The sequence below is a fragment of the Myotis daubentonii genome, chromosome 11 (genome assembly GCF_963259705.1).
Source record: "Myotis daubentonii chromosome 11, mMyoDau2.1, whole genome shotgun sequence".
Classification (NCBI taxonomy): domain Eukaryota; kingdom Metazoa; phylum Chordata; class Mammalia; order Chiroptera; family Vespertilionidae; genus Myotis; species Myotis daubentonii.
Window position 1 is genome coordinate 50,917,206 of NC_081850.1, and position 25,993 is coordinate 50,943,198.

Here is a 25,993-nt window from a genome sequence, read left to right on the forward strand (position 1 = left end):
TGCTGATCATGAGTCAACTGAAACTACCCATTCATCTTATCTCACAACCCCACTTGCTGAGACCACTGGGCCAGTAGACCCTGGAGAGTCCAGTTGCCCTGCCAATCAGAAAATGGATGATATAAGTTTATGGTCTTGTTTACCTAGCAACCCTCCCTTTGATTCTTGTTTTTAAAACCCTTGCCTATTCTTCCCACCTTAGAGAGTGTCTCTGGTTCATGCTGAAGGCTATGTTCTCTGATGTGCAAATCATGTAAGAATCAAACTCTCTTAACTCCTGTGGACTTTCAAGTCCTGAGGAACTTGAAGAAATACACATAGTTGGACACCCTGCCAGGATGTTCTAATGAGGGCTGGGCACATGCCCATGAGAAAGACTCCCATGGTTCTGAAATGCAGCCTCTGATCCAGAAATCCAATGACCAGTATTGGGACATCAGTCAAGAGTTTTCTTTCTTAAAATCTTACGTACTGGTTTCTTTCATTCAATGAATATTAACCAAGTGCCTTCTCTGTTCCAGGCTCTATGCCTGGCAATGGCTTGACTCCATGCTAAAATCAAACAGGAAAGTTGTTCTTGTTTCAGCTTTAGTTTGTCTTCTGTTGGCGGAAGAGAAAAGAGACTATTCACCTTCATCTAGAAAGACTATTAAAAAAAAAAAAGACATATATATATATATATATATATGTATATATATATATATATATATATATATATATTTCAGAGAGGAAGGGAGTGGAAGAGAAACATTAATGATGAGAATCATTGATTGGCAGCCTTCTGCACACCACCTAATGGGGATCAAGCCTGCAACCCAGCATGTGCCCTTGACCGGAATTGAACTGGATCCTTCAGTCCACAGGCCAATGCTCTACCCACTGAGCCAAACCATCCAGGGCTAGAAAGACCCTTTGGAATCTTGAAAGAATTATTCTCAAACAGATTTCTAGCATATGTTTTATATGTCCTATTGGAGTTCTTGAACAGCAGCATCCAAAAAGGCAATTCTATAGTAAAAGAGATACTTGTGAGATTGTGGTTTATAATAATATGTATATTTGTACATTTGGTCTACACACACACACACACACACACACACACACACACACACACACACCTTCTGGCAGAGTTCCTAAAACACTTGAACAAAGATGTCTCTTATTATGTTAATGAGATGATTTTTGGAACACCAACATGAATTACAACTAATCTGAATCTGTTTTAGGAAGAGCTTAAATTACTACAGAGCCTACCCTGAATTAAATACAAAATACCCTGGCCTGGATAGAAACAGCAAGACAGTTGTCTCCATGTCTGAAAAACCTCAAGCTAAGCTCTGGAGCAACAGCAAATCTTGTTAAGTGGCAGGAGTGCCATTTGGATATGCACTCTGATTTTTTAAATAGAAAGAAGAGCCAAATTAAACTGCTCATCAGTATCAGCCAAGGGAGCTAATTGAGAACAGAGTCCTGAAGTGTTGACCATCAACTATTACTGGGAAATGGCTTGGGATGACCAATGAAAGGGAACAGTGGCACAAGTTATGAAAATAATAGGGCAAGATGTACAATAAACTAAAGAAGAGAAATCAACTTTTCAAGAAATGCTGTATCATTTACATGCCCCATTACTAACAGTTGCCTACTATAGAATTTTAAGGTTACATGCCATATATTGCTACATAGAGAACATGATTATATGTAACCATCATCAATGTACATGTGTGTGTGTGTGTGTTGAACCCTTGGAATTATCAACATTTAAGGAACTAGCAAAGGGGAACCAATTGAAAAGAGTGGGATAGAACTAGAAAAGACAGAAGCCAAGAAAGAGTTCCAAGAAAGGAATACTCAACAAGGCCCAAAGCAGCAAAGAGTTCAGAGAGAAGTACTAAGAAGTGGCCAATAAATTTGGCAACCAGAGTCTCTAGTGACCTTGACAAGAACAATTTCAGTAGATTGTTAAAGGCAAAAGCTGGTTTACAGTAGGTTAAGGAAAGAAAGGGAAGTATGGAAAACATTCCATCCATTCATTTATTTATTCTAATGTATACTGAGTGGCTACTGGGTATACACTGACAGTTGGTTCCAAAGGGAAGAATAGAAAGAGAACAAGGTGAGGCTTTAAAATTTGTCCCAAGTACTTAGAGCTCTATGGCCTAGGAATCATTGAGGGTCTGATTCACTCCTATGTGCTTTACGTATATGATATCATACAAACTGTTGAAAACTATGAACAGCAGGTGAGTAAAGTGATAAATATTTAGTACAGTACAAGCCTTAGGTAAATATCTTCATGTGGTACAAGCGATCTGCCTACTAGGGATAATTTCTTCTTCACTCACGATCACCCATTCGCTGCAGTCGAAGCTTGTGGTCCTGAGGTCATTTGGACATTTCTGCAGGATCAAATGGTAGTTTCTCAAAATGAAAGTCCCTCCACTTTGCATACAGTCTCTGCTCTCCAGTTGCAATATCCTCCACCACAAAACTTTCAATTTTTATGATTGGGATCTCAAATGTCTTATACTTCACTTGGATGCCCCAGTCGTGGCTGCAGTTCTGTCTGGCACAGAATACCTTTGCTTTCTTCTCAAAAATCCCCACACTCTTTGGTCTGGGGTGTGCCTTAGTCACGAAGCACTCCTTGAAAGCATCTCCAACCACAGTGTAATGGCATTCCTATGGATAAAGGGATCAAACATAAAATAATAATAAAAAAAAGAACATTAGAACCAGTTCAGTGATAGAGGTTCGCTGTTATTATTTCACACATTGATAATTATAGCATATTTATAATTTTGTGTCCTCATTATTTTTCCGCTTTACCATTAGTTTATAAGGAGTTTTTCATTATTCTATATAAATTTCATAATCATTTTGTTTAATAAACCTGACTTTGGAATAATTTTAGATTAACAGATAAGTTACAAATGTAGTCCAGAGAATTCCTGAATTCACCTTTCCTGAATGCTAACTAACATCTTTTTTTTTTTAAATTAAATCTTTATTGTTCAGATTATTACATTTGTTCCTCTTTTTTCCCCCCATAACTCCCCTCCTCCCAGTTCCCGCCCCACCCTCCGCCCTCACTCCCCACCCACTGTCCTCATCCATAGGTGCACGATTTTTGTCCAGTCTCTTCCCGCATCTCCCATACCCTTTTCCCCCCTAAGAATAGTCAGTCCATTCCCTTTCTATGTCCCTGATTCTATTATGATCACCAGATTATTTATTCACTTGATTCTTAGATTCACTTGTTGATAGATGCATATTTGTTGTTCATAATTTGTATATTTACCTTTTTTTTCTTCTTCCTCTTCTTAAAGGATACCTTTCAGCATTTCATATAATACTGGTTTGGTGGTGATGAACTCCTTTAGCTTTTCCTTATCTGTGAAGCTCTTTATCTGACCTTCAGTTCTGAATGATAGCTTTGCTGGATAAAGTAATCTTGGTTGTAGTTTCTTGGTATTCATCACTTTGAATATTTCTTGCCATTCCCTTCTGGCCTGCAAAGTTTCTGTTGAGAAATCAGCTGACAGTCGTATTCCCTTGTAGGTAACTGAGTTTCCTTCTCTTGCTGCTTTTAAGATTCTCTCTTTGTCTTTTGTTCTTGGCATTTTAATTATGATGTGTCTTGGTGTGGTCCTCTTTGGATTCCTTTTGTTTGGGGTTCTCTGTGCTTCCTGGACCTGTAAGTCTATTTCTTTCACCAGGTGGGGGAAGTTTTCTGTCATTATTTCCTCAAATAGGTTTTCAATATCTTGCTCTCTCTCATCTTCTGGCACCCCTATAATTCTGATGTTGGTACGCTTGAAGTTGTCCCAGAGGCTCTTTACACTATCTTCGTATTTTCAGATTCTTTTTTCATTTTGCTTTTCTGGTTGGGTTTTTTTTTTTTGCTTCTTCGCATTTCAAATCTTTGCCTTGATTCTTGCGCTCCTCTGGTCTGCTGTTGGGAGTCTGTATAATATTCATTATTTCAGTCCGTGTATGCTTAATTTCTAGTTGGTTCTTTATCATAACATTGAGGGTCTCATTAGATTTCTTGAGGATCTCACTACATTTATCAGCGGCTTCTAGACAGTTCTTAAGAGACCTTAAAAGTGTGGTTCTGAACTCAATATCCTCCATTGACAGTTTTGTCCTGTTTCTTTGTCTCCGCATTTTTTATGCTTTCTTGGTGCACCCCCTGGTGGTCTTTGTGCGCAGTCTTGTTGTAGTTAAGCCTTGATTGTTGTCGGCAATACCGGGGGTGATTTGACCTCCAGGCTAACTGGCTATGAGAGTCCGCTGTGTCTGCAGTGGGAGGGCTTCTGTGCTGGATCTCTAGGGCGGTGCTAATCTAGCCTTTGCCTGAGGCTATCTGGCAAACGGCTCTGCGCAGGGCTTGGGCAGGGCGGGTCCCCGAGGATCTACAGGGCGGGCCAGAGCGAGCAGTTATGGCTGCTCTCAGTTCCGTCCCTAGGGGCTCTGCCTCACAGAGTCCCAGCAACCGCTGCAAACCTCGGAGAGAAAGCTGCCTTTGAGTTCTGACCGAAGCCAGACAGTCCCGCTTCTCCCGTTTAAGTCTGGGTCCTTAGAGACTCACCTGGATCTAGAGCTCAGAGTCTGAAACTCCCTCCCGATTGAAAACAACAACCGCGCCCTCTGCCTCCAGCCCGCTCCGCGTGCACTCCGCACCTTAGCATTTCACTTTAGCACTGCGCCTCCTCTGAGTCTGGGTATGATATTCTCTTTCCTCCTAGTTGTAGAATTTCCACTCAGCTAGCCTTCCTGTGGTTCTGGATGATGTCAGTTCCGTCTTTTAGTTGTTTTTTGAAGTGGTTGTTCGAGGCAGCAATCTCCGGCGTTAACCTATGCCGCCATCTTGGTTTCTCCACTAACATCTTACATAACATAATATCAGCAAATTACAATTCACTATAGATTTTACCTTTTTCCTAGTAAAACCTTTTATCTGTTCTAAGATTTAATCCAGGGAGCCACACTGAATTTAGCATATCCATATTTCTAATGGCTACATAATATTTAATTAAGTGGCTGTGCAGCAATTTTTAAAATGATTTCTTTATTGTTAAAATTAAGGTGTTGTGCGTGTGTGTTTTTAACTTTTTAGCTTTTGTAAAATACATGGACCATGACATTAGTTATAAAGAGAGTATGGCATTCTTATAAATATCTCACCAGTAGTGAGTAAGCTTTAATTAGTGCTAAAAAATGACCCAGTATTCTTTGGAAAAGGCTGCTCACCTCTATCACTCTTATATCTGCTGTATGACAAGCAAAGGCTTTGCACTTTCTGCAGAGCAGTTTTTTATTTTTCTTATCAAGTGCAGGTTGTGGTTTTCCTTGACTATCCCTGATGAATTTTTCATGAATCTGGATCTGGTGAATCTACATGAGAAAAAAGAAATACCTCATAAATGTAATTAAAGTATATCTACATAGATCATTCATTTTGCATACATTTCCATGAACATGTTGTACCTGGTGACTTTGTAAAAATCCCATAGGTAATTTTATTGATTCTCCTAACTCTTTGTTAGTCAATGTTTAACTGTGGCCTCCAATTAGTCTTTTAATTTCCTCATCAAAGTTGCCAATAGAGCACTAAAGATGTCCATAAAATAGTCATATGAACCATGTTTTCTACTTTAGTAGCCGGCAAAACTTAAAATGTCCTTCACAAATAAATATATGATACACATGGACTGTTTCAGACATATTTACACCCACTTCCAAGGCATAAACCCAACTGAATGAAACAGCAGGCAGAAGAGCCCTCACCATCCAAATTGGTTTTCTCCTCTTTCCTCTTCCAACCACAGAAAGCACTGTCAAATTACAGTAAAGTTAAGTGTATGTATGGTATGACTGCATTATATTTTAAAATTTAGGCTGTGGCTAAGTACAACTTATGTTTATTATTTTTTTTAAATATATTTTATTGATTTTTTTACAGAGAGGAAGGGAGAGGGATAGAGAACCAGAAACATCAATGAGAGAGAAACATTGATCAGCTGCCTCCTGCACGCGCCCCACTGGGGATGTGCCCGCAACCAAGGTACATGCCCTTGACCGGAATCAAACCCGGGACCCTTGAGTCTGCAGGCCAACGCTCTATCCACTGAGCCAAACCAGTTCTGGCTATTTTTTTAAATTTTTAAAAATATATTTTTATTGGTTTCAGAGAGGAAGGGAGAGGGAGAGATAGAAACATCAATGGTGAGAGATAATCATTGATTAGCTGCCTCTTGCATGCCCCTTACTGGGGATCAAGCCTGCAACCTGGGCATGTGCCCATGGTTGGAATTGAACCTGGGATCCTTCAGTCCGCAGGCTAATGCTCTATCCACTGAGCCAAACTGGCTAGGGCCATGTTTATTTAAAATAAACATAAGGAGTTCAGCTGGCATGGCTCAGTGGTTAAGTTTCAACCTAGAACCCAGAGGTCATGGTTTAATTCCCGGTCAGGGAACATTCCCAAGTTGCAGGCCCGATCCGCAACGTGGGGCATGCAGAAGGCAGCCTATCAGTGATTCTCTCTCATCACTGATGTTTCTATCTCTCCCTCTCCCTTCCTTTCTGAAGTCAATAAAAATATTTTAAAAATAAATAAATAAAATAAACATAAGGAGATTTAGATTTAAAATCTAAAGGGTGAAGAGAGGAAGGCAGACTAGCTAGGAACCTTGGGACCCTATGATAGTAAGTTCCCTGTTTGTTTGTTGTTGTTTTTCACCTCATATATCCTAGGCTGGAGCTGAAGAAACTGGCAACCAGAAATACCTATGTGCACAGGTAAAAAAAGTTTCAACAGCCAGACCAGCGTGGCTCAGTTGTTGAACATCAACCTATGAACCAGGAAGTCACGGTTCGATTCCCGGTCAGGGCACATGCCTCGGTTGTGGGCTCAATCCCCAGTGGAGGTGTGCAGGAGGCAGCCGATGAAGAGTCTCTCTCATCATTGATGTTTCTGTCTCTCTCTCCTTCTCTCTTCTCTCTGAAATCAATAAAAATATATGTCTTTTAAAAGTCTCAACAAAAGCTTATTCTCTCAAGCCAAAAGGCCAGGAAAGGGGCAGCCTAGAAAGACAGAAAACTTTTAGCCAAGAAATATTCTACTCCAGCCAAATACCAAAGAATAAAACAAAACAAATAAAAAAACTGTGACCCAATTTCCACCCATGGCAGCAAAGGCTGAGTGGGGAACCTAGATTTCCACTTTGTGGGGCTGTAATGAAATGCCCCAGCCCACTCACCTGGTGGTGTCAGAGAAGGCCAAGTAGGGAGCTAGGACTTTCACCCCTGCTTAATGGTAGCCGCCCCTCCCCCTTGCCTATGGTGTCACTGGAGACCATGTGGGGAGCAAGAACTCCCACCTCCACCCAGCAGTAACAAGAAGCCTCCCCCTCATTGGTATCAACAGAAGCTGAGTAGGGAACTGTAGAGAGCGCCTGGGAAGGCGCATGAGCTGATTGTTGCCTGAGTCCAGTGGTGTCAGCAGAGCCACATCCTGGAAATATACCTTGCCAGAGGCAGGTATGTTGTCAGCCTGACCTTTAGCTCAGGTGCCAGGGGGTGGGTTTCATTATCTAAGTTTAGCCAGGGCCAGGAACAGGTGCAATTATCCGGGCTCAGCCAGGAATGACAATTACAAAGAAGCCAAAAGAATGAAGAATTGCAGCTTGATCTTTAACCATGACTTCACATAATTTCCTTTGTCTTAAACTCTAGTAAAACTTCCTGGTATCATGCTGTATATAATAAACGCGTTGCTCTAGCTCTGGGTCACTGTCTCTCAATCTGAGGGCAGCGTCCCACCTGGCCCCAGCTTTACTTAAAGTCTTTGTGTCTGTTTCTTTTTTTCCGTTTCTCAATCCCCAGCCGCCCCTACTCAGGACTCGTTCGCTCTCTAGACGTGCTGGTCGAGGCCCAAGAGAGAAAACTTATAGGGAACCTGAACTTCTATTTCCACCTAGCAGTGATGAGATAATGTCCCTGTCTACTCTGCCAGAAAGGTGCCAGAAAAAGCCAGCTAACACAGAAGGTTAAATAAGATCCCAAATCTCTTAATATAATATGAAAATGTCTGGGTTTCAATAAAAAAATCACTCTTCATACCAAAAAACAGAAAAATCTCAAACTGAATGAAAAAAAAGTTAATCAATGGATACCACCACTAGAAGACAGAAGTTACCGGAGAAAGATTTTAAAGCAGCCACGATAAAAATGCTTCAGTGAGTACTCAGAAACACTCTTGAAACATGAGCAACTATAAAGGCTCAACGAAGAAATGGAAGTCATAAAAATCCAAATGGATGTATTAGAATTGAAAGATGTAATAACCAAAATAAAAAGCTCAGTGAATGGGCTCAACAGCAAAATAGAGGAGACAAAGGAAAGAATCAGTGAACTGGAACATAAAATGATAGAAATTACTCAATTGGAACAACAGAAATAATATAGAGCACGAAAAAAAATAAATAAATAAACAGAGCCCCAGGGACCTTTAGGAGAGTCCTGGAAGGAGAGGAGAAAGAGAGCAGAGCTAAAAAGTATTGGAAGAAATAATGGCTGAATACTCCCCAAATTGAACATAACATAATATAAACTTACAGATTCAAAAAGCTGAACAAAAACCAAACATGATAAATCCAAAGAAATCCATACCAAAGCACATTATAATTAAAGTTCTGAAGACTAAAGACATAGAAAAAAAATCTTAAAAGTAGCCTGAAAAAAGTGACACCTTACTTATAGAAGAAAAACACTCTGAATGACAGCAGATTCCTCATCAGAGACCATGAAGGCCAGTATGTTCTTCAAAAATAAAGGGGAGCTCTAGCTGGTTTGGCTCAGTGGATAGAGCATCAACCTGCTGACTGAAGGGTCCCAGGCTCGATTCTGGTCAAGGGCACATGCTCAGGTTGCGGGTTCAATCTCCAGTGGTGGTAGGGGGGAAGGCGCGGGCAGGAGGCAGCCGATCAATGATTCTCTGTCATCACTGATGGTTCTATCTCTCTCTCCTTCTCCTGAAATAAATAAGAATTAAAAATTAAATAAAAATAAAGGGGAAATCAAGACGATCTGAGATGAACAGAAACTAAGAAAATTTGTTTACCAGTGGAATTTCCCTAAAAAAAAAAAAAAAGGCAAAAGGAAGTTCTCTAAACAGAAGGAAATGATAAAAGAAGGAGTCTTAGGACATCATAAAGAAAGAACATGGTAATTTCCACAATATCAGCTATAAAATCAAGCATCCAATTTTTAAAAATGCACTTATATCTAATTATATTCTGTTATATACTAAAATTCAGTTAAATACTAATAATCCCAAATATTTTAAATGTTACTATGGGCAATAAATCCCAGTAAGTTAAAACTATTACTGCTATACTTAAACTCAACAGGTAAAGAGGCTCAACCAATATCACAAATTAAGTTTATAGCTCACTGCCTCTCCCTTCCACCCGTTGTAGAAGAAGCTTAATTCCATGCACTAAGGTGGAAAAAAGCAAAACCATAAAACCCTGATTGTGTGCTGTCCTGGGTACACATCATGTTGGAAGTTCTTTTTGACATTTTATTCTCTACTCCATGAGGAAGAAAAGTGGGCTTCTCATTTTATTTTCAAACTAGCAACTGTGAAAAATGCCCTTTATACCTTATTTCTCCAGAATTAAACACTCCCAAATCCTGAAGCTTCCCCTCATGGAAATCAGTTCTTGGATACCTCTGGACCATCTACATGTTAAAATGGCTGCAGAGTCACCAGAGATTCCCTGGGGACCACCGTGCTCTAAGGGAGGTCGGCCGCATGCAGACAATGGACAAGGTAACTGTGGGGCCAAGCTTACAGTCTCCATCTCCATCTACTTGGTGTCGCCCGAAAGAGTTTCTTCCCTCTCTTCTGCAGGGTTTCTTCCTCCCACTAAAGCCAATATGCAGGGACCAGGGTGCTCAGATCCCAAGCCCTTATCAAAACAACACAAAATCTGTAATACTGTCAACAATAAAATAAAATAAAAAACAACACAGAAAGGGGCCTCACCTCAAGAAACATAATTCCTTTTAGTTTTAAGAATGTAAGGTTGTTCCTACCTTGTTATACTTCCACTAAGCCCCTGAAAGGAAAGCCTTCCTCTACGCTAGGATGGGGTGATGCCAAGACTCCACGCTCCTAGCTGCCACATGATGACTATCAGCTACATTTGTTCCGAATTCCCTCTCAATCTTTACCCTCTCTGCCCATTTGCATTCTATGGGTGTTAGGCGGATCCCAAATGCTATGCAATAGCCCAGTTCGACAGATATGTTGCCCGTTTTCTCCTTACTCCACTGCCTGACCTGATGTTCTGGCTACAAAAGAATGCTCATGCCTGGTCCAGCCTTCATCTTCCTTATTAGACTTTTACTCTACTGTTTCTGCCACATATGAATCTAATAAGCAGCTTGTCACCTGTGGGGGGGATAAAAATTATTTCATATTAAAGCTAATATGGTTTTAAGGCCTTTATTGGCAACATCCTTATGTCCTACATAGGTGGCTCAGTTAAAAACCCCTATCTCTCAGTAAAATTATGGGGAAAAAATTAAGAGAAACTAAGGAATTTCCCTGCAATTCTTCCTGAAAATATGGAAGAGGGGTTTTTAAAATATCTTGGTTTCCAAACTTTAGGAATAAATGTTTATTAAAAATGAGTAAACACCAACATAAAATTGTATTTTTGTCCTAAAATAAGTGTTAATTTGCTTTAATCACTGATTCTCAGTACTTTTTGAGCATAGAGATTATGACTTTTTAAAAATTGTGGCCACTGTGCAGTTGGTCTACTGAAGTGGAAGGTTCATCTTTCTGAAGTTACAGTATGCCTTTCACCTGTGTCCAGTGACTCATTTTTTAGCACTTATTCTATACTAGGCACTGTGGTAAGTAATGCATACATTTTATTTTAGCCCCAAAACTACTGTGAGTTTAATACTTTACAAATTTCCCCAACTTTACAAATGAGGAAACTGATGATTTTAAAAACAGAGTAATGACCTGAGGCTATACATCTTGTAAGTGGCAGAACTGGAACCGGAACCGCTGACTCTAACGTGAAAGCTCCCCCCGGCCCGGCAGCGCTCGATGCTTCCCGAAGTTCTGAGGTGAAAATCTCTGCAGAGTCTGGAGAAAGTCTGAGTGTGCATGTGCATGTGTGTCTATTTTCCCTCATCTGGTTCCATGCTTCTGAGTTATAAAGGAAATGACAATAAAATGAAAGTTACTACCAAGAGGCTGAACTGAACGGGTGATCCACTCCAAAGTATACATTATTATCCACCTCTACAATTAGGCACCCAACACTTGCACAGGGCAATGGGAGCTTTTCTCTGGGGACTCCAGATGTTGGAAAGAGATCTGAGAAAAAGACCAAGAAAGACTATGTCTTGCAGTGTTAGGTTATTGTCCTCAAGATAAACTCAAAGGAAGAACGATTCTAGCTCAGTTTGCCTTTTAGATTTAAAAGCACAACTTCGGGCATCAGCATTAATAAAACATATTTTAATCTCATTGAGACTTAAAAGCAGAATAAACTAGATGTTCACTGCAGGACAAATTTTGACGATTAAACTTATTGTTGTAATGCAACACTCAGCCATCTGATAAAAGGTACCAACCTTGCTCACCTTCTCTATCTGTTACTTATGGCCAGATTCTGAAAGAGTAGCACAGATGAAAAGACTTACCTTTTTTTTAAATACTGTTTCATCCCATGCCTGGAGGCTTAGAATGGAGTCATTCATCATTTTTTCTTTGTATATGTTTATTTTTTCTTTTTCAATTACATCATCATTACTAGTCAGAAGAAAGCATTTGCTACCTCTTGCTCTTCCTCTGCCTGTCAAAAAGAAATATTTCATTTGGTGCCTCTGATTTAAAGCTCTGATAAATCTGAGCATAGGTAAGCTAGGGGGAAAGGGTATTCCTAAAATGCAACTCTGGTTCACTGAATCCCGCTTTCCAGGGAAGCTGGGCCGTCAGAGCACAGACCGAGAGGCGGGTGTGCACCAGCCCGTTAGGCCCGCAGGTGAACTGGGAGCCCGCCGCACACTGGCTTCCTCGCAGTCTCCATGCTGCAGTGTGATCAGACAGCCACACTGTCAGAAACACTGCTTGACAGAGAGTCCAACATGAACCCTCAGGATGACACTGTGAGGGCTCTAAGGTGAATAATAACAGGTCCTCCCTCAGGAGCCTTCTAGGAAATGGGGAAATAAGCTATGTTCACAACCACAAGAATATAGGTGGAAAATAAGAAGTGCTGAAAGACATAGAGTTACGGATGTTCAAAAGAGAGATGACTGACAGCTGGGGGAACTTGGGACAGGTGATAGGGAGGTGGGGGAAGAGGTAAAACGATCATCAGTAGCAGTACATGAGCAATTCCTCCAACAAGGAGAAAATGATGAAGTCAGGTTGGCTGAAGTGAATCATGAATAAAGGGGGAGAACTGGAAAGATAAATGGGTGCTCGATTTGAAAATTCTGTAACGTCAAGCTTGGCTGGTGTGGCTAAGTGGTTGAGTGTCGACCTATGAACCAGGAGGTCACAGTTTGATTTCAAGTCAGGGGGCTCCATCCCCAGTGGGGGTGTGCAGGAGGAAGCCGATCATTGATTCTCTCTCATCATTGATGTTTCTATCTCTCTCTCCCTTCTCTGAAATAAAAAAATATATATATATTTAAAAAAACACAATTCTGTAACATCAAAAAATTGGGGAACCCCTGCAGTTTCTATACAGGGAAGTGACACGTTCAGAGCTTTTTCCAGGAAAGGTAATGTGGCAGCTGCGGTTACAGAAATTGAAAAAGGAAGAGAGACTAGTTAGGAGACTCTGGTGCAAGTGGGACAGAGAGCTCCTTGGACCCAGCGGGCCCAGCGGCACCACATGCACAGCCAGGAGAGGTGTGCATGCCGACTGCCAAAGCCCCAAACCAACGGGAATTATCCTAAACACATGTCAATCAGTGTTGACCAAGTACACAGTTTTCATTGTGAACAAGAATTAAAATAGTGGACAAAACCATAGCCACCTAATCCTCACCCAGTAAGTCACCTTTCGGGCAGTGATACCAGAGTCCACTGTGCCACTGGCCACACACACAAGCAGGACTCGGTAAAGGAGAAAGGCCGGAACGACGGGGACACTCACAAGTCAGACAAATCGGCTGACATTTAAAACAGCACCAAAGCTTCTCACCTCTGGTTTGGATCATTTTGATGACATTGCCCACGTACTCGTACAGGATGACCAGATTGCACTGCGCAATGTCGATGCCTTCATCAGCAACTGAGGTGGCGATCAGAATCTTCTTATCGCCACTGGCTCGAAATGCATCCAGTACACACTTCTGTGCTGGGAGGGTCATTCCTGTGCCAGAGTCAGAGGGCATTACAACTCACCAAAGAGGGAAATTTACCCTTGAAGAAAAGCAGCTATTAACTATGGAATGCTTACTGCATGCCAGGGACTATGATAAGTGCTTTGTATTCATGATCTCTCAACAACCCCAGGCTGTAGGGCCTATCCTATCATCGCTAGAGAGAGCACATGTAGGGTGGTGCAACTTGGACTCTGCCACAACACTGCCTGAGTTCAAATTCCAGTGGCGGCATTTACCAGCTGTGTGGCTTTAGTTGTGTTGTCTCAAAACAAATATTGATTAAAAAAATATATTAACTAATCGTAATACCTTTGCAAGTGTACAGGAGTTTACAGCTGACAAAACATTTTCATCTACTTACTCACGGGAACCTCACAAAGCTCTCTTAGGTTGGCGTGGCAAGTGTCACCATTCCCCTTCACAGATGAGGACCTTGAGGCTTTTGGAAATATGATAACTGACAGGCTACCTTGCAGCAGAACCTGGCCTTGAATTTTTAAGTCTAGGATCCTAAGAGTGAGCAGTTCTCAGCCACTGATATAATGAGAGGAGAAAGAACTTCAGTGACCCCCACTTTAGAGTTAATAGAATTTATAAAAGTTCCATTTCTTTCCTAGTATATCGGCTGTCAAAATCTTGAGATATACTTTGTGAAGGACAAAACTGTCAGGGCCAGCCTGACAGGGTTGAGCCGGGCTGAGGCAGGGAGGTGGGAATTGAGAAAAGAAAGAGACAGGAAAGCGGGGTCAGGAGGACCCCAGTTCTCTTGATGAACTGAAGTGAAGTTTATTAGCTATACAATCCTATTTATACACAACACACTGAATCAGAGGTCTGTCAAGAGGAATGTATTCTTTGTTCCTCTTAATCTCTAAGGGAGAGATACAGCAGAAGGACAAGTTCTCAGTACAGCATATCTCAGTAAATAGTTATAGACTTCTTGGCAAGCTATGAAAGGCTGTTCTCATTCTACAAATGTTACTCCCATTCTACTGATAATCGCCATCCAAACAAGTCTGGGAAAACTGTGTGGGTAAGGGTCCCAGCCTTGCTAGCCCCTGCAGGTGCAAGGACCTTGCCAGCTTACATCTGGCCCCCAACACAAAACAACTTCAAGACAGACACCATACTTCATTAATTTCATTCATTTGTTCATCAAACATTTATTCGGCATTATGGTTGGTCAGATAAGAATACAATGTTAAAGGTCCACTTTTACCTACAAGGAGCTCACAGTCTGAGGAAGAGGGGTATAATAGGAAGCTATAGTTCCATGTGACGAGCAATGAAGTGGAGGCAGAATGGATGCTGTGGGAATGTGGAAGGCTGTCTGGCAGAAGCACATGACTGGCTAAGTTCTAAATAAATGTGGCTGGATGGATGAGTAACTGAGGAAACAAATAAGAAAATATTTTCTGAGTGTTTACTTGTGGGGAAATAACAAAGGTGGAAAATCATATAGGACTCATGTTGGAGTCAGATGGTAAAGAACTTTGACCACAAGAATCTGTGGTGTTCAGCTGGAGAAAGATAAATATCACATGATCACACTCATTTGTGGAATATAATGAACATAAACGTGTTGGGAGCCATGGCATAAACAATTCCATCTTAGAAGTAAAAGTTTCCAGTTCCCAGTTACTGGAAACCACGTGTGTCCTGCGGTTTGGCCAACAATTAAGAATAATCGTCACACACTACCAACAAGTAAGAATAATCGTCACATAACACCAACAATTAAGAATAACCGTCACACACCACTTGTCACACACCACAAGCAAACAGCTTCCACTTGCTGATAGGCTATTACCATAAGCTTTGCTACCCACCCCTGCTACCCACCCCCGCCCCTGGAACAAATATATTCTGCCGCTGTAAAAATAAAAATTTGAGGCTTGATCAGACTCCTGTCTTGCCTCCATTTCTTCGCGTCTCCTATCCTCTCATTCCCTTACAGGCACCTTCACGGCACCCACGTTGCATGCCCCGAGGGTCGGGGCATAAACGGATGAACAAAAATAGAGCCAGAGTCATAGAACCATCTAACAGATTATCCAACCTAAAAGGGAAAGCAGGGGCGTGGGGCGGGGTGAGAGATCAACCAAAGGACTTGTACTCACGAATATGAGCATAACCAATGGATAGAGACAGTAGGGGGGTGAGGGCGTGTGCTGGGGGGCTGGGAGTGGCTGGGGAGAGGTCAATGGGGGGGGGGAAGGAGACATATGTAATACTTTAAACAATAAAGAATTTAAAAAAAAGAATCTGTGGTGTTGGACTTCATTTGGTATGCCAAATTTTCAAAATCTGAATTTGCCCTTTAGAGTCACGGAATTTAAAATTTGTATAAGGGGAAGTGCAAGGGTGATGACTGAGACTGACAGGGTGGGAACTGCTTATTATAACACTAAAGAGGAGGAGCAGAGAGGAGCTGGCATTGCTGGTCACTGAGGCATGGGGAGCACGGCTGTGAGAATGCCAGGTGAGGGCTGGCCACTGGCTCCTCCTGGACAACCACAGAGGCAGCCTTACCTCCTCTGACCACCCTCGCTAGAGTTCAGGCTTGTCTACTTGGACTATTTTTTTAAACTCAAAGTATATAATACACACAAAAGCATCTATAGTTTAAAGAACAATGAAGCAGAAACAGAGCATTTCTACTTCCAATTAATCTACTGGTTGAGCAGAAGAGTGACATGCTCAAACAATATGTAAAAAAAGAATGGGAGGAGGCAATGTCTGCAACTTTCTGGCATGTGAGCATGTGATGGCCTTTTGATATGTCAACTTGCCTAGGCTGAACTACAGTCTCTAGTGGGATTTGCAGTTGTAATTAAAGTTCTTAATCAGTACACATTAAGGGAATCAACAGGGGCTTCACCCTAGGTGGGCCTAACCTAATCAATAATACTGATTAGGTATTAGTATTAGAAAAGGGCTTAGGTCAGTGATGGCGAACCTATGACACACTTGTCAGAGGTGACACATGAACTGATTTTTTTGGTTGCTTTTTTTTTTGTTAAATGGCATTTAAATATATAAAACAAACATCAAAAATATAAATCTTTGTTTTACTATGGTTGCAAATATCAAAAAATTTAAATTTCTAGATGTGACACGGCACCAGAGTTAAGTTAGGGTTTTTCAAAATGCTGACACACCGAGCTCTAAAGGTTCGCCATCACTGGTTTAGGTATTTCCTGAGCTCAGGACTTCAAACAGCTCATGGCTATGGGGTTCCAGCCTGCTCCTGACCACCTACCCTGCAGACCTCAGACATGTTTTGCCAGTAAAATTGTGTATGCCGTACCTTGTAATAAACCCCTGTGTGTATGTATATGCACGTATCTATGTGTGTGTGTGTGTGTGTGTGTGTGTGTGTGTATAAAATCTCCTACTGGTTTTGTTTCTTTAGTTGAACGCTGATACAAACATAAAAAAGATTCAATAGATTACATATATTCTTATATATAGTATACCATATATAAATACCTATGTTCTGATTTGTTTTGCCACGTCCAGTCAATATGTCAGGTTTTAGAAAGCTGAGTTTAGAATTTTCCTCAATCCATTTCTTTAAAGCCTGAAAACAAAAAGCAATTTTCAGTTAGGCCCAATTTGTATGCCATCTGTATTAATTCAATACTGAAATATATGCAAGAAGTATATGTTAAGTTAGTATACAGACAGTTTTCAGATTGATAAATCTAAGAAAACTGCTTCTTGGAATTGAATTCTATGCAATAATTAACCATAAAGGTACAAATCTTTGTCATCAAGGATATTTTTTAAGTTATAAAAGCAAAGTTTAGATTGAAAGTGGGCATGTAAAACTAAAAAGTGAGTTTAGCAAGATCTAGGACACAAGATCAGTAGACAGAAATCAGTTGTATTTCTATATACCAGCAACAGACAAAAGAACCATTTACAACAGCATTAAAAAGTAATACTAAGGTATAAGTCTAACAAAATACGTGCAGAATCTGTGTGCTGAAAACAACAAAACACTGATAAAAGGAACCAAAGAAGATGTGGTAGGTGGCGTCGGAGGTAGCCCTCAACGGTCTGTTTCCCCTGGTATTCAGATCCTTGTGTCCCTTTCCCTCAAGTGTGAACTGAACTTATTAACTTGCTTCTAATGAATAAAATAGGACAGATATGATGAGGTATCACTTCCCAGTTGAAGTTATAAAATGACTGTGACTCCATATTAGGCATTCTTCCTCAATCTCCCTTGGATCACGCACTCAGGGAAAGCCAGCTACCATGCAGCCTGTGGAGAGGCCCAAGTGAGTGAGCTTAGAAGCACTTCTTCTGCCTGGCTGGCCGTGGCTCAGTGGTTGAGTGTCAACCTATGAACCGGGAGGTCACGGTTCGATTCCCGGTCAGGGCATATGCCTGGGTTGCAGGCTCAGTCCCCAGTGTGGGACTAGAGGAGGCAGCTGATCATAAGTCTTTCTCATTATTGATGTTTCTATCTCTCTCACTCTCCATTCCTATCTGAATGGAGATAAACCAATAAAAATGTATTTTAAAAAAAGCAGCACATCTCCCGATGCTGCCAATAGACATCTCAGTGAGGTGGAAGTTGATCCTCCCAATTCAAGCCTTGAGATGACTGCAGCCATGGCCAACACCTCACTGCAGCCTCATGAGACGCTGAGCCAGAACCACCCAGTTAAGTTGTTTCCGCTTCCTGACCCATAGATATTGTAAGATAATAGATGTTTGTTGTTCCCAGTCACTAAGTTTTTTTTTTTTTTTGGGGGGGGGGGCAATTTGTTGTCAGCAATAGGTAACTAATATAGAATCCCTATATAAATGAAGAAATATACTATGGTCATGGATTGGAAGACTCGATATTATTAAGATGTCGTTTCTCCCCAATATTGTTTGTAGATTCAATGCAATCCCAAAAGAGATCCCAAGTAGACTTTTTCATAGATGTGGACAAGGTGATTCTAAAATATAAATGGAAAGACAAAGAAAGACAGCTAAAACAATTTCAAAGAAAAGAAAAAGTTAGAGAACTCATACTAGCTGATTTCAAGACTTACTATAAAGCTATAGCAATCAAGACAGTGTGGGATGTATAACAATAAAAAATGGACAATTTACTTCTGTTTCAACATAGATAGATCTCAAAAACATTATGCAAAAGAATTAAGTAAAATGAAAACAGTCACAAAGGTCCACTCTTTTCCAGTTTTATCTACATGAAATGTCCAGAATAGGCAAATGTATAGAGACAGAAAGTGATAAATGATTACTTAGGACTCAGTAGAATTTTGATGAGGAGTGATTGCAAATGAGTGGGGACTTTCTTTGTGGGGAGATTGAAATATTCTAAAATTAGATTTTGGTGATAGTTGCATTACTCTGTAAATATACTAAACAAAGTAGTATTATATAATTTATATGGATAAACTCTAAGGAATAAAGATTACCTATAAATAAATCTAGTATAAAAAAAAGACAGTGTGGGATGGGTGAAAGGACAGACATATAGATAAATGGAGCAGAATAGAGAATCCAGAAATAGATCCACATAAATACAGTTAACTGATTTTTTTTAAAGTTACGAAGACAAGTCAATGGAGAAAGAATAGTCTTCTCAATATACAGTGCTGGAACAACTGGATGTTCACATACAAAAAGAAAAAAAAAGCATCTCAACCCATACCTCAAAGTGGATTGGAGAGCTAACCATAAAATGTAAAAGCTTCTAGAAGATAACACAGAGAAAACCTTTGTGGTTGTGGGTGAGCAAAGTGCTCTTAGATACAATACCAAAAGCTCAATCCACAAAAAGCAATCATTGATTAACTGGACCTCATCAAAAGTTAAAACTTTCCATCTATAAAAGATACTGTTGAGAGAATGAGAAGACCAGAAGACCAGAAGAAAAAATTTCAAATCACGTTCCCAACAGAGGACTTTTTGTCAGAATACAAGATCACTCAAAAATAACATAATAAGCCCTAGCCGCTTTAGCTCTGTGGATAGAGCATTGACCTGCGAACTGAAAGGTCCCAGGTTCGATTCCAGTCAAGGGCACATGCCCAGGTTGTGGGCTCGATCCCCAGTGGGGGACTTGCAGAAGGCAGCTGATCCATGATTCTCTCTCATTATGTATGCTTCTATCTCTCTCCCCCTCTTCCTTCCTTTCTGAAATCAATAAAAATATATTTTAAAAAAATAACATGATAAACGATCCAGCTACACCCATTTTAAAATGGGCAAAAAATGTGAACAGACACTTCACCAAAAAAGATGTGTGGATAGCTAATAAGTATATGAAAATGTTAAACAGTATTAGTTATTAGTTAAATGCAAATTAAAACCCTAGTGAGATATCACTACATACCCATAGAATGGTTAAAATTTTTTTAAATCAATGAAAAGAATAAAAAACATGTAAAGGTATCAAGACATCATTATAAACTAGAGTAATTACAACAGTGAAGTAAAGAAAAGACAATCTTTCCAATAAAATGGTACTGCTCAATTTGTTATCCACAAGGAGGAAGAAGCTTACATCCACAAGTGCTCTGGTTTTCACAAAGAGAATGGTTCTGGTCTCTGGGTTTAAGTGGTACTCCTCTTGCAAGATGAAGCAGAGGTCCTTCAGTTTAGGGTTCTCGTTGCTGGGATCCATAGAAATGCTCTCTAGTTCTTGCAACTTTTCTGCAAAAGGAGTACGTTTTGTAAACGACTTATAAATTCTAGAAATTTAGAACACACTGGGACTTTCAGCTATAGTTCCGTTAATCTCTTAATCTGACCAGAATTGTGTAAGTGAAAACCACCAACTGAATGCATACATTACTAGTAAATACACCAATAAATGCATATATTTTGTTTCCCTCCTGAAGAGCTGGTTATTCAATGTTTAGCAGCACATAACTGGGTTACACATATGTATAAGTAAATACTTCAGTATAGGCCCCCCCAAATTTTATTTTACTGTTTAAAGTATTACAAATAGTAGTACATATGTCTCCTTTTTCCCCCCATTTCCCCAAAAATTATTAACAGCAATTATCTTTGGGGGGAAAAAAGGGGAGGAGGAGAAGGAAGCCTTACTTTTCATTTACTATCTTCCTATATTTTTCTTAATATGAGGGAGATGGAATTATGAGCCATTTTGGTTTTCCTCTTTACATAGAAGTATATATAAATTACAGTATTTTTAATATCATTAAAACACTTTTTTTTTGTAGTTTGTAATCTTTATAAAATTACTGAAAGTAAAATCAAAATATGCTACTATTAACTATTTCCATGAAATATATCCTTTGCAAGTCCTACTATTTTTCCTTCTTCAAAATTGGAACTAGGGTAAGCCACAGGTTCTTTCCTTTAGTACCAGACTTCACTGAAGCTCCATGGTCCGGCCATCTGCGTAAGCCCAGGACAACATTCTGCGTGAGCATCACCAAATGCTAAATACAATGCCGCACAATTATGCTATCACTGCAGTCACCAGGCTGCATGGCTTCCTCCTCCGGAAACACCACCCACCTTCAAATCTGCGAGTGAGATCTTGCTCTATCTCATCAAATCCTGCTGAGCGGACATTGCTGAAGAAGTCTTTCAAGTAATCCAGAGCATCTTTCGTCCGTGCATGCTCATTGATAAGGAGGGCATCATTAAATTTCTGTTTAAAATGAAAACGGAGTTTCAATGTATTTCTAACGTCCAACACATCTGCTGTACTTAAGTTCAATGAGCTGTAACTTGGCATGGAATTAATTTTAAGAATAAACTTTTCTCAAATATGTTCCAACTTAGTTTTTTTTTAAATGAACAGTCCCTTATGGTACTTAGTGAAATCTTGGAATCAAATACTGTTTTCAAAAAATCTCAGTTAGCTAGAATCAATAATTAATTAGGATCACTTTGGATTCTAGAGGTCTATCTTGGAAGAGAAAGAGAAAATTACAAGAAAAATGCATGTCAAAGACTAAAAGCAAATCAACCTCCATATCAATCTGCCTCAAAATTCAGACATTCAACTCAATCCCTTTATACATCTAAAGTCATCACTGAATGGTGATTGCGCCTGCTCAGAATGATGGCGCTTGACCACCTACACCAAATAGTACGTTCATTAAAATCCTATAAATGCATTCTGGTTGAGTGTATCCTAAAATATCCGTATCTTCCTGTGCACATGTGGCTCTATCCGAGGTAAGAATACATGCTTCGGCCCTAGCCGGTTTGGCGCAGTGGATAGAGCATCGGCCTGGGGACTGAAAGGTCCCGGGTTCGATTCCGGCCAAGGGCACATGCCCGGGCTGCGGGCTTGGTCCCCAGTGGGGGCCGTGCAAAAGGCAGCCAATCAATGACTCTCTCATCATTGATGTTTCTATCTCTTCCTCCCTCTCCCTTCCTCTCATAAATCAATAAAGAATACATGCTTCGGATAGGGCAACAGGAGTCCCGTACTGACTTTAAGGATGGCTGTCACCAGTCACGTATCTACAGTAATGTTCATCCTCACCCAGCTTTTCCTAATTGTGTCAATCATGGGCATGCTGGAGGCACAGCCTAGAGCAGTGATGGCGAACCTTCTGAGCTCGGCGTGTCAGCATTTTGAAAAACCCTAACTTAACTCTGGTGCCGTGACACATATAGAAATTTTTTGATATTTGCAACCATAGTAAAACAAAGATTTATATTTTTGATATTTATTTTATATATTTAAATGCCATTTAACAAAGAAAAATCAACCAAAAAAATGAGTTCGCATGTCACCTCTGACACGTGTCATAGGTTCGCCATCACTGGCCTAGAGCCTCCCCTTGTCCATCCTATTGCCTCCAGTGTTAAGTTCAGAAAGCAGACAAAGACGATGCTGAATGGGGTAATTTTTGGAAGTCTGCTTCATAAGAATCTTCTGGAAAGTTCCTGTATGAGCTGTGGGGGCAGGATGAAAAATTGATGTTCCCTCCTTGGCTGCCACAGCACAGCTCCCAGTAGGTGCTACAACTAAAATATGCCTGCCTAGCCCTGGCCGGGTAGCTCAGTTGGTTAGAGAATCATCCCAATATGCCAAGGTTGTGGGTTTGATCCCAGGTCAGGGCACATACAAGAATCGACCAAAGAATGCATAAATAAGTGGAACAACTCAATCTCTCTCTCTCTCTCTCTCTCTCTCTCTCTCTCTCTAATCAATAGATAAAAAATAAAATATGCCTTTCCAAAGAAGCAACGTACCCGCAGATGTGAAGTGTACAAAAACAGCGCTGTACAAATCCTGCTCTCCTTGTCTTTGTCTGGCAGGTGCAGCACTGCGCACTTTTTCTGAACTGCAACGATCCACTGTTCATATTTCTGTGTTCCAAAATTCCTGTTTTGAATCTGAGATAAATTTTCTGGAAAGAAAAAGTTTTTCACTGTGTCATATGTCAGTCATTTCAGGTTCTAAGCGTGCCTTACCCTCTAATTTTCTTTCTTATTCTGTGCACAGAGTGGTCAGGGTTCAGCAGTCCGGGCTCTGTGCAGGTGCTGGGGCCTCGGTAAAGGAGGAGGGACACCCAGCCCTGTCCTCCAGTAGCTCAGTCTGCGAGTGACTCTAGGAAGAGTCAGTTCTCAGGGCTCCCGGGGAAGAGCACAGTGCAATAAAATTCACAGGAAGAGCTCTATTTCTGGGCTAAAATGTTCCTCTTTTTAAATAAAAGGAACAAAAGAGGCTTCTGAGACAAGTGGCCTTGACATGCTTCTTCCCCAGGCCAACTACAAACGAGGTGGCCAGCAGTAAATTACATGAATCAACAAGTATTTATTGAACTTGGGGAAGCATGAAAATAAGCAAGGCTGTGGTCAGGGAGGTATATGGGAAATCTCTGTACATTCTGCTCAATTATGCCATGAACCTAAAACTGCTCTAAAAAAATAAAGTCTAGTAAAAAAATGAGCTAAGCAATCCAGAAATGAACAGTTGACAGGATTTGGACTGGCAAAAAGGAGGAGGTACGATATTAGAGATGGAGGGAATAAGAAGGTAGAAATTCAAGCCCCCTCCCCAGGTCAGATCACATCATAACACTCCTGGATGGTATCATGGCCTCCTAACTGGTCTCCCCACTTCTCCCCGGATTCCCTTCAACCCATTCCTCACTCAGCAGTTAGAGGCAGTTTCCAAACTGAAGGTGAGGAACTGCTATCCCACTGCTTCAGGCAGGTCCTCTGTGACCCAGCCCTCCCTGCTTCTGATCCTCATCTCTATACACTCCCCTCCCTGCATTTACAGGACTGATGTGAGTCCCCACTCTCTGCTCTCCCAGCCTCAGTCCATGCTGTTCCCCGCCTGAAACACCCTTATCCCACCACCCACCCACCCCATCCCGTTGCTTTATGTTTATTACTTCCTAATTCTGGTTTTACTGTTACACTGGAAATGCCATGAAGGCAGGAGCTGTGTCTCAGGGTCCACAGTGTATTCCCATCACCCAGCACCTTGCCAACACTGAATGAACAAACGAATGAGTGAGCATGTTCAAGGCTAAATAAAAAAATTTAGTCGGGGAAGGAGGGGAAGGTAAAAGTGGAAAGAAGTAGAACCAGGTTGTGCAGGCAGGACTCAGACGGTCAAGGGAGAGACCTGGAGGGTTTTGCCTGTAAGCAAAGGGATTCAAGCAGGATGCTGATGCGGTAAGACTGGTACTTCAGGAAGACTAGCCAGGCAGTGGGGGAGGGAATGGATGGAAAAGAGAGTGAAGGTGGGCACACCAGCTAGAAGGCTGTCAGAAAAAGCCCTAAATCAAGCTGTAAAAGAAAAGAGAAGCAGAACAAGTGTGAGAGAAGGTGAGGCACCATGAGATACCTTGCAGACATTAGAAATTCAATTGTCTCCCAAACTCTCAACTCACCCTGTGCCTGCCAAAGCTGCTCCTCGTTCTAGAACCAGTACCACTCACAGGCATATGCACAGGTGCCCAAGCGAGAAGCCTGTGGGGAAATCTTCCACTCCCTTCCTCCCTCCCTCCCACCCAAATCCAGTTAGCCATTAAGTCTGAACACTTCCTGTTTGCAGTGCTTTGCACAAGCCTCCTCCCTCCCCAGCATCTCCACAGCCTTGGTCTCTCTTCCCTCACTGGTATCCTTATCACATCAAAATCTTCAGTTGCTTCCCATGCTTTTAGGGAACAATTTAAACTCAGCTTGGCCTACCAGGCCCTTCCCTGTCTACCCCCTGCTTCTCCCTTTAGCCTCACTCCTTACTCACATGTTAAAATTATCATGAAAAAATATGTAATATATAAATAAAATTATCATGCAAAGCTTGTACTTTTTAAAACTCACTGCACTCTCTCTTCCTTCCATGCCTAATGCCTTTCGATCTCACGTAGCTGTCTCTCCTTAACCTGGCTGACTTCTAGATCTGTCCCAGGAAGCCTTCCCCACAGCCCAGTCCTGTTCCCACGTGCTCCCATGGCACCCAGCGTGTGACGCTGCCCGGTCCCATGGAAACTACTCGCATCTGATTCTCACTGTTTCACTGTGAGCTCCCGGAGGATGGGGACTATGTCTTTGATCTTGCTGTTTCCATCTCTACCACAGTGCCTGGCACAATAATCTCTGGTGAATGAATGAGTGAATAATGAGGAGAAGAAGAGAACTTGGTGACTTCATGAGAGAGCCTCAAAAGAAGAAGGATCAAAGGTCACCTCTAGGCCTGAATCTGAGCCATAGAGGAATGGTGGTTTCATTCCTGCAATAGGAAGCCAGGACAGAAAGCTAATTTGGAAGTCAAAAGAGCAATGAACTGATTTACATGTAATATATTTCAGGTGTGTTGTCCTGCATTCACTTTGGATTTACAAAGGGACAAAAAGCAATAGAAAATAAAGGAGGACTTGGAAGGTTCTTGAATAACCTATAAACAAGAAAGTCAACCTCTGGATAGGTCTTGGCATTGTCTGAACTAAGGAAATTGCAAACAAATATTAGTAACAATATGTGGCTATTCCCAAATGGAGAGGACAGGAAATGAAATTTATCTCACCGAGACTTATGGTACCAAGTTCACCAAAGATGCTCTTTGCCAGACTCTCTGTCTCCTTCATCAGCTCAGAGATGATACATTTAAATCTGTTGGTGGTCCGTGATTTCACTTTCCTGAAAACTAGAGCCATCAAAGGAAAGTTAGCATTTTTCAGGAAGCTTATGTCAGATTTAAAGCAGGCACCCCCAAACCTTTCTCTCTGTTGTTGCTTCCTCTGAGGCCCGAAGCTCACAGGTAACACACCGAGGTGATCCAACAAACAGAAACCTTGCAACAGATCCCTCCTGCTAACATGTCTGCTGTGCTCTGGGTCTGACCCAACTTCTCACTCTGGCTTTCCTGTTACTCCACACCGAGCCCCTGCTCTAAGGAGGCTGGTGTCCAGCTTGTCTCTGCGAATACCGCTTTTTAAGCCTGTCTCTGTTCTTTGATTCCTTTCCACACAACCCTCAGGACTGTTTGCACTGTTCCTGACATTCACTATTGCATTGTTTCAGCAGAAATGTATTAACAGATCACCATGTGCCATATTCTGGTGAC

At 41.2% G+C, this 25,993-nt stretch overlaps 1 protein-coding gene across 4 annotated transcripts in view; it reads right to left on the bottom strand.

Annotated features, from left to right (window-relative positions):
* Positions 1-2,016: 2,016 nt before the first annotated feature.
* Positions 2,017-25,993, bottom strand: part of RIGI (RNA sensor RIG-I) — a 59,709-nt gene continuing 35,732 nt past the window's right edge. For all 4 annotated transcript variants that reach the window (XM_059657105.1, XM_059657104.1, XM_059657103.1 and 1 more), the window contains exons 10-18: positions 25,454-25,573; positions 22,663-22,820; positions 20,965-21,100; positions 19,979-20,127; positions 16,933-17,023; positions 13,257-13,427; positions 11,743-11,894; positions 5,257-5,400; positions 2,017-2,682 (exon numbers count right to left, since the gene is read on the bottom strand). In XM_059657105.1, coding sequence (XP_059513088.1) covers positions 2,386-2,682; positions 5,257-5,400; positions 11,743-11,894; positions 13,257-13,427; positions 16,933-17,023; positions 19,979-20,127; positions 20,965-21,100; positions 22,663-22,820; positions 25,454-25,573 — 1,418 coding nt within the window. In that variant the 3' untranslated portion in view covers positions 2,017-2,385. The remainder of the gene's footprint in view (positions 2,683-5,256; positions 5,401-11,742; positions 11,895-13,256; positions 13,428-16,932; positions 17,024-19,978; positions 20,128-20,964; positions 21,101-22,662; positions 22,821-25,453; positions 25,574-25,993) is intronic.